General features: G+C 45.8%; 1 protein-coding gene across 1 annotated transcript in view; it reads left to right on the top strand.

Annotated features, from left to right (window-relative positions):
* The window catches only part of MAPK12 (mitogen-activated protein kinase 12), a 93903-nt gene that overhangs the window by 23762 nt on the left and 55226 nt on the right, over positions 1-14915 (top strand). Inside the window, exon 4 of the mRNA XM_029615107.1 lies at positions 10228-10339. Within this exon, the coding sequence (XP_029470967.1) occupies positions 10228-10339 (112 nt within the window). The remainder of the gene's footprint in view (positions 1-10227; positions 10340-14915) is intronic.

Raw genomic sequence — 14915 nt, 5'->3', positions numbered from 1 at the left:
CCAAAAAAAAAAAATGTAACTGCTCTGGTTCAGGGCTATACCATTTCTTCTTCATTTTGTGTTCCTTTTCCTCAAATAAACCCCCCAATTGAGAGAAGTTTGAGATTATAGTTTAGCCATTATGGAATAGCTTTATGGTTTATATGCTTTCTGTAAGAATGTTAACTTTAATAACTAATCAAGTTTCTAGTGTAAACAAATACTTTATATTTGTATTGAAAATTCAGAAATTAAAAATTAAAAATCTCAAATCAAACCAAATGGGAACTTATGGAGAAATATTAAATTATAGCCTAAATGAAGGTGTCAGCAAGCCTGTCGTTGTTTCAACCGAAACCATCCGGTCTTCTCGATCATTCACCTTCACACTTTAATGCACTATATTTTTTAGAATGTTTTCAAAATCATTATTTTCTTAAAATTTGAATGTAAACCACAGTCCAGAGATTATATTCCAAAAATGAACTTTAAAGAATCATTATATAGCGCCCAACACGGCCGGTGTTTCGCATTAGCAGTGCTTCTTCAGGGGCATTTAAACAGTTCTTAATTAACTTCTTTATCAAGTTGGAATATGTGCCTATAAATTATAACAAGAAAAACACTTTAATAAGACATGCAAGGATGGTCAATAAAACATAGCAGTACTTATCTTCGTTGAAAGGCTACCATTTTTGTCTGGACTTGGCGTCTCAACCGTCTCTCATCAGGAACGGAAGAACCGAGGCTGACGTTAGTGTCTCTTTTAATATCCAGCTGATGCCGAGCGTGAGACCTAGATGTCACTATATGCAAATAAGGGGACACCAAAATGTAAGACTTTGACGTCAATACAAGTAGATGAGGGGAAAAAAAGACCAACTCCTCATAATTTTGATATCCAGTTTCATCTAAATTGTAAGTAGGAATATATTCACAGAAACGACAGAAGAATCTTATCCTAAGAAAACATGCAAATCTAAATAAGTATTCAACCCAGTAGGAGTGACTGTTTTGAGTCTGTAAATCCAACGTTGTTCTAAACAAAGAAGCTGTAATCCCTGATTTCCTCCCCACCAATGTTGTAATACTTGATTGATCGCGCAGAAGGTTAAATCAGTAAAAGAATGTCCAAGTTTAATACAATGAGTGACCAGGGGTTGGGAGCTATATAATGATTCTTTAAGTTCATTTTTGGAATATAATCTCTGGACTGTGGTTTACATTCAAATTTTAAGAAAATAATGATTTTGAAAAATTTTGAAAACATTCTAAAAAATATAGTGCATTAAAGTGTGAAGGTGAATGATCGAGAAGACTGGTTGGTTTCGGTTGAAACAACGACAGGCTTGCTGACACCTTCATTTAGGTTATAATTTAATATTTCTCCATAAATTCCCATTTAGTTTGATTTGGGTATTTCCTTGCTTGGGCAACTTTTTGACTCTATTGATTGAATTGGTAATTGAAATCTCCCATTATTACTGCACCGCCAAATTGGTTAGCTTCCCTGATATCTCTTAGCATCTCATCATCTGTCTGATCATTTTGGCCAGGTGGACGGTAGTATACACCTATCACTATACTCTTACCCAACACACATGGGATTTCTACCTATATAGATTCTATCGAGCATTAAGTCTCTTGTATGATCTTTATCCTGTTGGACTCTATACCCTCCTGGACACACAGTGCTAAACCCCTACCAAGTTGATCCTCCCTATCATCGCGGTATAATTTGTACCCTGATATAGCACGTCCTATTGGTTATCCTCCTTCCACCAGGACTTTGAGATGCCAATTATGTCTATCTCATCATTCACTGCTACACATTCTAACTCTCCCACCTTACTTCTTAGACTTCTGGTATTGGAATACAGATATTTCAAAGTGCCTTTTTTGTTTCTATTATCAGCCTTCTTTTCAGTTCATATGGATAATTTGGAATTCTTTAGCTTAGGTGACTCTTTACTTATTGGCACATGGGCTACTTTTGCATTTATTGGAACCTGTCTGTTGGGGATGCCCTAACTCTCCTGTTTCATTAGTATCCTTCAAAGATACATTCCTCTGAACCGTGCACTGCTCAGTGATTGTCAGCTTTCCCCCATGTTCTAGTTTAAAAGTTGCTCTATCTCCTTTTTGAAAGTTAGCGACAGCAGCCTGGTTCCATTTTGGTTAAGGTGGAGCCCATCCTTTCAGAAACATCTCCCCCTTCCCCAGAAGGTCCAGTTCCTTACAAAACTGAATCCCTCTTCCCTGTACCATTGTTTCATCCATGCATTGAGACTTCGGAGCTCTGCCTGCCTCTGGGGACCTGCACATGGACAGGGAGCATTTCAGAAATGCCACCCTGGAGGTTCTGGATTTCAGCTTTCTACCTAATATCCTAAATTTGGCTTTCAGAACCTCCCTCCCACATTTTCCTATGTCGGTGCCCGCATGTACTATGATGTCTGGCTCCTCCCCAGCACTGTCTATAATTCTATCTAGATGATGCATGAGGTCCGCCACCTTCGCACCAGGCAGGCAAGTTACCAGGTGGACCTCACGTCCACAAGCCACCCAGCTATCTACATTTCTAATAATTTAATCACCAACTATGATGGCAATCTAACCCTTCCCTCCTGGGCAATAGCCCTGGGAGACTTGTTCTCAGTGCAAGAGGACAGGTCCTTGCTACAGGATCACTTCCTGCCTCACAGGGTAATGCTTTCCAATTGGGAGACCTTTCTGATCCAAGGCAGAACCAGGGCTGCCAGACTGGATTTGGAACTTGGCTACTATGACCCTGAAGGTCTCATCAATATACCTCTCTGTCTGCCTCAGCTCCTCCAGGTCTTTCACTCTAGCCTCCAAAGATCGGACTCGTTCTCTGAGAGCCAGGAGCTCTTTGCACCAGGTGCACACATACAATCGCACACAGGCGGGTAAAAAAATCATACATGTGACACTCGATTCAAAAGACTGGAAAGCCCACCTCTTGCTGCTAGACTGCTGCCTTCATCATAATTTTGTTGAGTTACTAGTTAAGTTTAGGTTGCTAAGGGAATTGGAATTAGAGTACTTTAAATTTATAGTGTATTCACTAATTCATCTGCTAGTGAACTACAAGGGGAGGATTAAACTCTCAATAAGGGCTGGTGCAATAGTATGATTTAGAAAAGAGCCTGATTGATTTTTACTGAGAAAGTGTCATCAGTCCAAAGCATTATGTTCCAAAAGGCCACACAGTAACAAGAAAAAGTGCAAGGTTGACCAGAGCAAGAAGCTGAGGTGACTAAATGATGAGGCATCAAGGAATCTGTGAGGGAGATTCTTATAGGCCTGACCTTATGTCATGTAGCCTTCACGGCGGCAAGTAAGGGACCCTGCTGGCTGAGAGGCTGCCTAGCAGCTAACATCATGATACATATTCACTGTTTTGTTATTTTCAATCTATTAAAATAAGCAAATAAATAGTAGTTTAGCATTAAAAATTGCAGAAAGATGACATGTATAACTATGTACCACATAGAAGCTGTAAATGACAATATATAATCAGGGAACACTAGTATCCAATGAATCAATATAAAAGAGCTAGTGTAAATCCATGTGTTTTATCAACAATTAAGTTAAAGCTATCATTCAGACTTTTGTATTCGTTTTTACTAATGGTATGGCTGACAGGCCAGGCAGGGCTTTGAATTTGCTAATTTTTCTTAGAACTATATGATGCTTTCATGCTGTTCCTATAAATTAATTTTTAAGGGTCTTCTTTTCTAGTTTGCTATTCGAGACCGATCAGAACTATGTCATCTTAATACATTTTTTTAAATTAGTTTGCAGGGTTTTTTTCTTTTGTTTTGGCACTGCCTGTGCCATTCCCCATTTCATGTGTCTACAGAAGGTCAGTGACAATGAATGGCCTCAGTTCATCTCAACTCTTCAACTCCTTTAGCAGGGCAGCATGTACAAGCGAGCGTACTTCTGTGTGGCCACTGAATCATTTATATGGGCAGATACAGTACCACTAGGAGCATCGGCCTAGTCTTTGTGTCTGCATCCGCAGTAAGCAGGCCATACTGATGTGCTCTCAACAGTATCAATATTTGTTGAGGCTGGGCCGTCTGGTGCCGATCCTGAGGTTGACACAATGGCAGCCTTTCCCCGAACTCCGTGGACTTTTCCTTCAAATTCTAAAACCCTATTTCTTGAAAACTACATGGAAATGAAGATTAACAAACAAAAATAAGAGATGGTACCTTTTTTTTTATTGGATTTACCTAATATCTTTCCTGACGAGCTTTTGACATGCCTTTCCTCAGGTCCAAAAATGGAACAAGGAAAAAAGTGATAGAAAATGCAAGTGGGTCCTAAAATGCACCCACTAATAGTATGTGCTAGGTGGGGTGAGGGAAGAATTGATGCATTAGAGCGTTCAGACAGATAGCGTCAGGCAGTGGAATTTCATGGCTGGTAATGAGTTAAAAAAAAAACCCCACCAGGTTTCTGTTAAGTCCTTTCTTGTCAGTTCAGATACTAAAAAAAAAAAAAAAATCCTAAAAGTGCTTGCTTTGGTTTAACCCCTAATGATGTTAAAGTCTGGTTACTGAAATTGGAGAGGGGGGGGAGGGGTTGATGCAGATGAGCACTAGAGCTCTTCTGAGAAATGAACATTTTGATGCCTATTGATTTTAAAAGCCATCAGATAGAATTTTGTCAAATTTCGGCTGAACAACCAGGATGAGGGTTAATTGTTTAGCTTGTACTACAATTTTGGGGTTAGGTAAGAAAGTAAATAAGTAATCACACCATAGGGAATGTTTCTTTCCAGTCTCCCTCGTGCATTCTTCCCCACTGCACAACTCGTTTTCACATTGAGGAGAAGGTTCTGCTGCTTTAACTTGCTTATGCATTATGGATGGGAGGGAGGCGACACTGGATATGCCACTTAACCCCATTGTAGTCACTAGTACAGTTAGCAACAGAAAACAGGTCTGTGAAGCTGTCATTCATTTTTCTGGGCAGACCTGCAGAGTCTTGCATGCAAGTTCGCAGTCTGCTTTCTGCTCATTAAAAGGTGCTTAGGATTTTTCAATGTGTTCTGGCAGCAGGCAGCGAAGGTTGTGCTTTAAGAGAAGTAATGGAATATGGTTTTCATTCATTTGGAATCGATAGGGAAGGTTGTTTTTTTTTTTTTTATAGTGAATATGTGGAAGGAGGCAGTGCAGAGGCTTCTAAGGTATGAAGTTGTGTTTCACAGCCACCAGTTTGGAAACTGATGCAAAGCTGCGTGCTGGGCCTGTCCAGCACACCAAGGCCTGAATTTACATATTTCTAAATGTATTGGGAAAAGGCTGAACGAGCACTGCAGAGTAGAAGAGTCCCAAGGGCTTCTTGATACTGATCCTTCTTTAATCCCATTTTTTGTAGGGGAAGACTCACTGAAATGTTTTGAAATTGCAGCTCTTTGGAGGGGGATAGCATGACCAGTCCAGAATCAGGCCAGGGTAGATTTTCACTGTGATTGTAATTGATATTTGGAAAACTTACCAATGCCATGGAGGCGAATGAAAACATGAAGAATTGTCAGTAGGTAGCATACTTTTTCTCTGTTGTAGATGGCCATTTTCCACCCAATCAGGCTGATACAGTACAGTGCGCTCCGAAGGTAGGCGCTGATTTCTCCGGGCACCGGGAAAGTGCACAGAAAAAGCAGTAAAACCTGCTTTTCTGTGCACCCTCCGACTTAATATCATGGCGATATTAAGTCGGAGGTCCCGAAAGTTTAAAAAAGTAAAAAATAAAAAAAATTGAAATAGGCCCGCGGGTTGAAAACCGGACGCTCAATTTTGCCGGCGTCCGGTTTCCGAACCCGTGGCTGTCAGCGGGCTCGAGAACCAACGCCAGCAAAATTGAGCGTCGGCTGTCAAACCTGCTGACAGCCGCCGCTCCTGTCCGAAAAGAGGCGCTAGGGACGCGCTAGTGTCCCTAGCACCTCTTTGTACCGCCGGGCCTAATTTAAATAAATTTATTTACTGTATCGCGCGCACAGGATTTTACTGAAGGGAGAGGTTCTGAATTTGTGCTTGTATTCCCTGCGCTGGACCTTTTGGATGGATTTGCTTTTAGAAGGTAGACATGGCCAAATTATAAAGACTCAGCATATGTCCTACAGTACCTTTTGCACACTTTTGCTTTTGTAACATTATATTTTGTTCCACAAGTTGCAGGAAATTTAAAATCTTGGGCAAAAGATTCCCAACTGTGCAAGCACACTGACTTGCAGGCTCTCTGCACCTTCTTGCCCTATCTTTGGCTGATCCTTAAATCTGGCCCTAATTAACAGTTTCTGTCTCTTCAGCATGTTAATTAAAAGAACCTTTTGTACGCTCTGCCATCATACAGAGGAAATGTCAAGGCACATAAAGGGGTCTTTAGCCTTTTCATAGCATTATCATATTTATTATGCAGCACCATGGGTACACACCGCACTGTGCAGGATAATTCGCAGTATGTATGCCTGCCACGGTGTGCTAACTATCTTTAGGTCTGAGCTGCTGGAAGCTCTTAGCTTTGTGCTCTAACCATTACACAACGCAATTCTGCCACCTCGAATAATCTGCTTCAACTGAACATAGAGCTCCAAGGCAGACAAGTGGATGGAGGAGTAGCCTAGTGATTAGAGTGGCTGGCTGCAAACAGCATTTCTCACTGCTGCTCCTTGTGACTTTGGCAAGTCACTTCACTCTTCAGTGCCTCAGGTATAAACGTAGATAGTGAGCCCTCTGGGGACAGGGAAACACCTACAGTATCTGAATGTAATCTGCTCTGAAGTGTCTGAAAGGCCAAAAAATAAGCAACCAATCCTGGTTTTACCCCTGTTGCATGCATGGGGATGTAATGGTAGTGTATGGACCTCTCGTCCCTACAGAATGAATGTGGTATGACCCTACTGAATGTCATACCACATTCAGAAAAAAATTAAAAAAATGGCTGTTCGCCCAAGCATATCCTTGAAGAAGCCGTATGGTTACCCTCATGTTATGTCCTCTTTCCGCCTCACAAAGGAACTGCTTTTCTGCTAACTGCGCTTAAATTGTATATAATTCTTACCATGTAAGCAATTACCCTCTGCTTACATGCACCGCTCTCCAGTTAGAAATTGTTAATCTATCCTTTTTTTTCTAACAGCCTTGTTCCACATTCCCTGTTGTAATGTAACTTTCGCTTTCAGTGTTAAATGGTTTTCTCCCCCTAGTTTATTGTAAACCGGTACGATAAGACCTGGTCTTGAGCATCGGTATATTAAAAGAATTTAAATAAATAATAAATAAATAAATACCGTGGAGTAGTATACCTTGGTCAAGGTAGAAGGTATTCTCTAGCACAGAGAATGGTCTAGGTAGGAGGTAGAACATATATATAGTGGGGTGACTAGGTTCTCCCTGAAGTGGCAGAGCACAGTCTTCGTGTGAAAAAAAGTGCAATTCTGGACTTGCCTTTGAGGACGGAGGAAATATGTTCCTTTTATGTCAGTTCAGAGAGAGAGAGAAGTGCTGGAGAGTGGGAAAATTTGGAGGCCGGATTTAGGATTCTGGTGCCCATATTCTGGGTTGGAGATCAGGTTCCTCTTTAGCCAGGGTACCCTGGGCACCTGCCTGTGGTGCCTGGGCCTGCTTCCGTCCCTTTAGCCTCCCTGCTATGCCAGAAGAATCAGGAGGGAGTTGGCTGAAGTCACAGAAGCAGGAGTCTCCAGTTCATGCCAGGAAGGGGGATACTGCTGAGGGTACAAGTCTAAAGCTGATGCTCCTTCCCAGGGTGGCAGAAGTAATCACAGTCCCAAATAATTTGTTGTCAGACAGAAAGCATGCATCTGTAACTTTCTGATCTGGGTGAGACCCATTATGAGCTCTGTCTGCTCGTATCCCAAGCATTTTTCCATCCCAAACCGAGAAGCTGGTTACAGCAACGGTAGTGATGAAATTTAGAAAAGAGTGTGATTAATTGTTGGCATCATCCATTGGAAAATTTCCTTTTATAAGGGAACTGTAAAGGAATGGGCATGTGATTTTTAATTTTATTGTTTTGCTTTTTAGTAATGAGAGTTTGGCAACCACGACTTTATGTCTGATCCTGAGTTGATTAACCTGTTGGGTGACCAAAAGCATAATCACCAGAAGGCCTGACAGAGCAACTCTGTCTCCCTATGAGAGAGAATCCCTTAAGTATAAAAGGTTTTTTTGTTGTGTGTGTGTGTGGCAATGAGCTGGGAGGTTAACATTATTTCTTAAGCAACTTGAACTACAAGATAGCCCATGCAGTGGGATTAAAACCAGGACTGGCTCAGCCTGATATGAAAGTCTATGGTTACTGGCAGATGTCTTAAGTCAATTCCTGGGTTAGGTTTCTAATTACCTTCTGTAGGATGCATAAAGAACCCACTGCATGCTAACTAGCAGTCTGCTTTAAGTAAAACATTATTGTAAAATGACGAAAGATACTCTTGCAAGCTAACCAAGAGAGTGCCTTTTCTAATGTAGGAAGACGTTAACAATAGGACTGGGAAGTTTGGGATTTGAAAACTGTCCTGAGGGACAGAAGTTGTCAGGACTGGACAGTATGATGGCAGGTGAGGGTGGGAAGAGACAGGCAAATGGTGCCCTGAAACAATCACTGAAAGAAATATTTAGGAAACAGTGTCCATAGTCTGCAAGGCCCCCCCCCACCCAGATGACAAGCCAGTGTTGGGTTGGTTGCGTCTCTCAGGACTGCGTGGTTACGATGACCAAGCCTTCCCGTGCTCGCTTTCCGATAGCACGCCTTTGCCTCAGACCAGAGTGATTGTAAGCTTCACCCACGCTACAATGTTTAAACTAGTTTTAAAAGTCTCAGATTGTTCAGATGTGTGCCCCCAGCGGAGCAGCAAAAACCGTTTGCAAGACCTGCCAATGGGGCAGGTGACCCAGGGTGGATTTTACAAAAGGCGTCATATGCCCAACTTAGCCAGCCAAGTTAAGCTAATTTTAGGCTCAGGGTTTGGCACTTTAAACTTAGCTGACTAGCACTGAAATTCAGTGCTAGCCAACTATGTTCTACCCCAGACCTGACCCCCACCTCAAAAAATGCCTGCTTTCTGAGCAATTAAATCTAGCTGCCTAATAAAAGTAGGTTTTTGGATTTAACTGCCCAGCGGGGCCAGGTATTCACCCTTCCTCCCTGCCAGCCCCTGAAGTTCTAGCCGCATGTCTCCACAGTTAGGCGGTTAGATTCCTTTGAATATCACCTCCATACATTAAGCATTAAAAAAAAAAGCACTAGCATTTTAAACCAGATAATTATGAACTGTGAGGACCAAAAATCCTCTTCAGTCCAGTTCTTGGCTGAACCAGTATGGCAAAGGCTGCAGTAATGAAGTGTAGGAAACGCTTTCAAATCTTGTTTGTTTGGTTTTTTTAATGATTTTCAAAGCTGGAGTAGTCCTGGAATGTGGATAGGATTCCTGAAGTGGCTTCTAAATGTTGAAGCGTCAGAACCTGTTCTTGCCGGGTGTAGCGCCGGCCCAGTGGCTCAGGTGGCAAGTGCCGTGCACTGCCATGCCGAAGGTGCTCAGCTTGGTCCCTGCGTCACGTCTTCCGCTCCCCTGGCTGGGTGGGCAATGCTGCAGGGGTCTTGTTCACAGTCCCCCATGGGGAGAGAGAGAGTCATGGTCATTGCTCAAGGCTGACACCTAGTGGCCAGACTCAGAGGCCATGATTGCAAGGTTTCCAGAAGGAGCCCTGGTACATAGCCCTCAGCCTAAGAATGTCTCTGGAGGAGGGGGAAGGATATAAAATAGCTAAGTTGCAAATGAAGAATCATGGTGCCCGATGCCAGCCCAGGCTCTGACTGAGCTGGAAGGGGCAGGAAGAACCTGCTGGATTAAAAAAACCCAAACAAACCAAAATGAATGGTCTACATATGAAAACATAATATGATGGTAGAGAAGGACCATAAGAGCCATGATGTTTTTAGACCACATAGGTTCTGGATTTTAGTTTGACATAGCATACACATGCACATACATGTATACACATGCCTATGTATCTGTATACAAACACACATTATTTGCTTTAGTTACTAAAAGTAAGATCGCCACAGATAATTGTCTTTATCTTATTATTGCATTTTAATACATCGTGATAGAAATTGCACTTTTCACATTATGCTTTTTATTAGCAAAATGGCACTGATATGGATCTTGCCCCCATTTCACTTTTTCTCCAGCTACCTGGTCATGCCATTCATGGGCACAGACTTGGGCAAAATCATGAAGCACGAGAAGCTGACGGAGGACCGCATCCAGTTCCTGGTCTACCAGATCCTGAAAGGCCTCAAGGTTTGTGCTGCCCTCCCATTTCCCTTCGTCTGGGAAGTCGGTCGATCCCAGAGACTCTCCCATTTTATGCTGTGATGTGAAGGCAGGAAAAGCTGAAGCTTGCACCCAGCGGGGCCACTGCAATAAAGTGCGCCCAGCCTGCCGCATGGGTTTTCGTGCGGTTGTGCGTGCGTTTTGGATGCGCTAGACTAGTGCCTGATGCAGTGAGAAGATTAGCGCGTCCAAAACGCGCACCCTAACAAATGCGTACCCGATAGCGCCCGTCAGATGTAAATTCCATGTAGATGGGGGCGTTGGCTATTACCCCTCCTATGCAGGAAAGTGCTGAGTGCCCAGCACGCACTTTTTAACGCAGCAAATTTAACTCCAGCCTCAGAGGTGGAGTAAAGTCAACTCGCAGTCAAGGGATCACATAAAAATTAAAAAAAAATAGGGTTCTCTGTGTTACGATAAATGTGTCCTTCTCCTCAGAATCGTGAGACTTTAATTTACTCCTGGCAGTGGAGAAAAATGAACATATATTTTGATTTGATTAAAAGAACCTAACTTTTCTTATGGCCATGCAATTTAGACGTCCGTAGCAAGAGGCGCCTAGTGTTTTGCTGAGGTTGTTGAAGTGAATTGTAACAAAGCAAGAAGCGGGATGAAAACGGACGTTTGTAATGAGTGCCTTTTGCAATCGGGCGCCCGATGCAATAAACGATTGAGCGCTACGGGTGCACAGTTCTCCTTTAAGGCTGCCTCTCGTTTTAAATATTGCATCGGGGAGCCAGGGGATGAGGCTGCGCGCGCTTTAAGACAACGGGCACTCGGTGCTAGCGTGCGTTATGCGGCATCGGTGCCAGTGTGCAGAACCTCCGGGTCACAGCTGGGATTGTCTGCTTTTTCCAGGTTCTTCTAGCAGGATTGTCCGGATGAAGGAGTTAGGCTGGAATGTCTGTGGCACTGCTGCCCTCCTTCACCACTGGACAGTGCTGTTCTGTAGCACCTCCTCATTGTTTAAAATGAAAGTTATTACTGCTGTGGTTTTCTCTTTCGCTTGCCCACTGATAACCTTTCCTTACTCAGGGGATCTTCTGATCCCTGCTGAGCCTTGTCAGGGTGTCTGCTCTGTCCCAGTTGCTAATTAATTAGTTCTGACAGGGAGCAAAGTACAACTAGGAGATGACTCACAGGGTGACGCTTGGAAAGGGAAAAAAAAAAATTACAGTGCTGTCGACCTTTTGTTTTTTTTGGCCAGTTATCTTCCCTTCCGGAGTTTCCAGGTTTCTGTGTGCTATGACGGCTCTGTACACAGTAGCAGAGCAGCTGCGCTTTGCAAATCATTTGCTAACCTCAAGGGTTCTTAAAAGATTCGGGGGCTCTTCCCTTCTCCTATCACCCCCACCTCCCCTCGTTGGCTAGATTATCTCCCCTTCGCGCCTTCTCACCAGCATCTGCCGCCTCCTCTGCCAGCTTCATTCCCAGACCTGACCCTCACAGGGCCCACCAACATTGTGTGTCCAGACCTCAAAATGACAGCGGCAGAGGAGCAGGGAAGCGCAGGTGCTGCTCTTCTCATGCTGGTAGAAAGGAGGATGTGATTGCTCGGGCGGGGAGGGGGGAAAGGGACAGGATCATGCCAGAGTGGGGCAGAGAAGGCTTGCTGAAGTTAGTTCAGTGCACAGGGCTTGGGGTGATCATCCCAGCGCTTCCCGCCCTAAAGGCAGCCCTTGATTCAGGGCACTGTCGGATGGAATCGGGGCTGGCACCTGTTGATGCCCCAGTTCACCTCCTGTTTTAAAGAGGTGCGGTAGCTCTTCGTTTCCCGAGCAGGCTTGTTTAAACTCTAATTAGAGCAGAAAATCTTTCTGTGTGTTTTGTATGGCTTTTCCACACAGACTTCTGTCTCTGGATGCCCGATACCTTTAATGTCATGGAGGGACAAGGGCCAGCACTGGTACAGACTTTCAAGCTGCAGTGCCTCTTGGCACTCTATCCAGAAACCTTACTATACTGCCCTTCCTCACGCCGAGAAGTACTGTTTTGTTTTTCTTTCTTTTGATTTCTCTGTTTCTTCTTTTATTGTGTAGTGATGTTTATTTTAGTTTGCATGCAGTTTTTCCTTGCATCTGAAATGCCAGGTGTGGTAATCCACACTTCTGCATGCAGCCCTTCTCTCCGGTGTGCTACAAGCACTCTTCACAGATTGCCTTTCCTGTTAGATAGATTTCTTCTTTCCGCGTGTAGTTATGGAGCCCCCCTCGCCATCATTGGGAAACCCACAGCAAGATTACAGGCCCACGCACATCTGATTCCCTGCTCTTTCTGCCTTAGGATCTGTCATGGCTCTGACTTTGATGCCCCCCACCTTAGCCTTTGGCCTCCTCCCAGGCTAATGTCAGTTGGTGCTCCCTTAGCGTTTTTCAGAACAGGGCCCATAGAATTGAATAAAAAGAGGTGTGGCATTTATAGACTTTAACACAAAGGGAAGAAAAAGCATGAAAGAGAGCGCAATGGGGTAGATTTTCAGACGAGCGCGAATAGCCTACTTTTGTTTGCGCTCCAGGCGCAAACAAAAGTAGGCTGGATTTTAGTAGATACGCGCGGAGCCGCGCGTATCCACTAAAAGGGGTAGATTTTAAAAGAAGCGCGATCAGCCTACTTTTGCTTGCGCATCAGACTCAAGCAAAAGTACGCTGGATTTTAGTGGATACGCGCGGAGCCGCGCGTATCCACTAAAATCCTGGATCGGCGCGCGCAAGGCTATCGATTTTGTATAGCCTGCGCGCGCCGAGCCGCGCTGCCTCCCCCCCGTTCCCTCCAAGGCCGCTCCGAAATCGGAGCGGCCTTGGAGGGAACTTTCCTTTGCCCTCCCCTCACCTTCCCCTACCTAACCCACCCGCCCGGCCCTGTCTAGACCCCCCCCTTACCTTTGTCGGGGGATTTACGCCTCCCGGAGGGAGACGTAAATCCCCGCGCGCCAGCGGGCCTGCTGCGCGCCGGGCCGCGGCCTGGGGGCGGGTACGGAGGGCGCGGCCACGCCCCCGGGCCGTAGCCACGCCCCGTACCCGCCCCCAAAACGCTGCCGACACGCCCCCGAAACGCCGCGACGACCGGACCCGCCCCCCGACACGCCCCCGACACGCCCCCCTCCGAGAACCCCGGGACTTACGCGAGTCCCGGGGCTCTGCGCGCGCCGGGAGGCCTATGTAAAATAGGCTTCCCGGCGCGCAGGGCCCTGCTCGCGTAAATCCGCCCGGTTTTGGGCGGATTTACGCGAGCAGGGCTCTGAAAATCCGCCCCTAATCCTGGATCGGCGCGCGCAAGGCTATCGATTTTGTATAGCCTGCGCGCGCCGAGCCGCGCTGCCTCCCCCCGTTCCCTCCAAGGCCGCTCCGAAATCGGAGCGGCCTCGGAGGGAACTTTCCTTTGCCCTCCCCTCACCTTACCCTCCCTTCCCCTACCTAACCCACCCGCCCGGCCCTGTCTAAACCCCCCCCTTACCTTTGTCGGGGGATTTACGCCTCCCGGAGGGAGGCGTAAATCCCCGCGCGCCAGCGGGCCTCCTGCGCGCCGGGCCGCGACCTGGGGGCGGGTACGGAGGACGCGGCCACGCCCCCTGGCCGTAGCCACGCCCCCGTGCCCGCCCCCAAAACGCTGCCGGCACGCCCCCGAAACGCCGCGACGACCGGGCCCGCCCCCCGACACGCCCCCCTCCGAGAACCCCGGGACTTACGCGAGTCCCGGGGCTCTGCGCGCGCCGGGAGGCCTATGTAAAATAGGCTTCCCGGCGCGCAGGGCCCTGCTCGCGTAAATCCGCCCGGTTTTGGGCGGATTTACGCGAGCAGGGCTCTGAAAATCCGCCCCAATGTGTGGAGTCTTTAATGGAGTCCCCAGTGCTGCAAACTTTGAAACCTGAATGTAGGCCGCTGACTGTTTTGATCATCAGAGTATGCGGATTCCATGTTAAATGCAGACAACTTTCCTGGAGAGATAAGTAATGCTTGCCCTACAGTGTGGTGGTTTTTGCACTGCTTTAATCTGGTTTCTTAAATTAAACCCAGCTTATTGTGAGACAAAGGTTGATATTCAAAAGATTTGTCGGGCTAACTTTGGGAGTTAACTGGACAAATCTTCGGGAGTTTCGCTTATCCCTCCGTGCCGAGCAGGTAAATGGTATCCGGGCAAATCATTGCCTTGCACAAAATGTATCCCCGTGCACTATAAAGGGGTTCCTGGGGTGTGATTAAACACTCAGTCAGCTACTGACCGACTAAAGTTACCCGGATAGGTCTGATCTGAAAAATAGCTCTTCCTGAAGTTACCCGGGTAACTGTGTCCAGATAAGTGCTGCTGAATATCCGGATAAAGTTACCTGAGTAACTTACTTGCTCAGCGTAGATGATGGGAGATAAGGACAGATGGGCCTTTCAGCATTCCATGTCCAAGTCCGCTTTATTGTCTACCATCCTGGGTAAATGAGCATGCAAGCTCCCATTATTAACTCAACACCCAGGGCCTCCCAGCCGTGTCTTTTAATCAGCCTCTCAAGCCTGCCCTCACCACTGCCCTCTCTGTCTCTCGCTAAGCCTGC

Source organism: Rhinatrema bivittatum, chromosome 9, assembly GCF_901001135.1.
Source record: "Rhinatrema bivittatum chromosome 9, aRhiBiv1.1, whole genome shotgun sequence".
Lineage (NCBI taxonomy): Eukaryota > Metazoa > Chordata > Amphibia > Gymnophiona > Rhinatrematidae > Rhinatrema > Rhinatrema bivittatum.
Note: the sequence above shows the minus strand (reverse complement) of the source record. Positions and strands in the feature narration are given on the sequence as shown.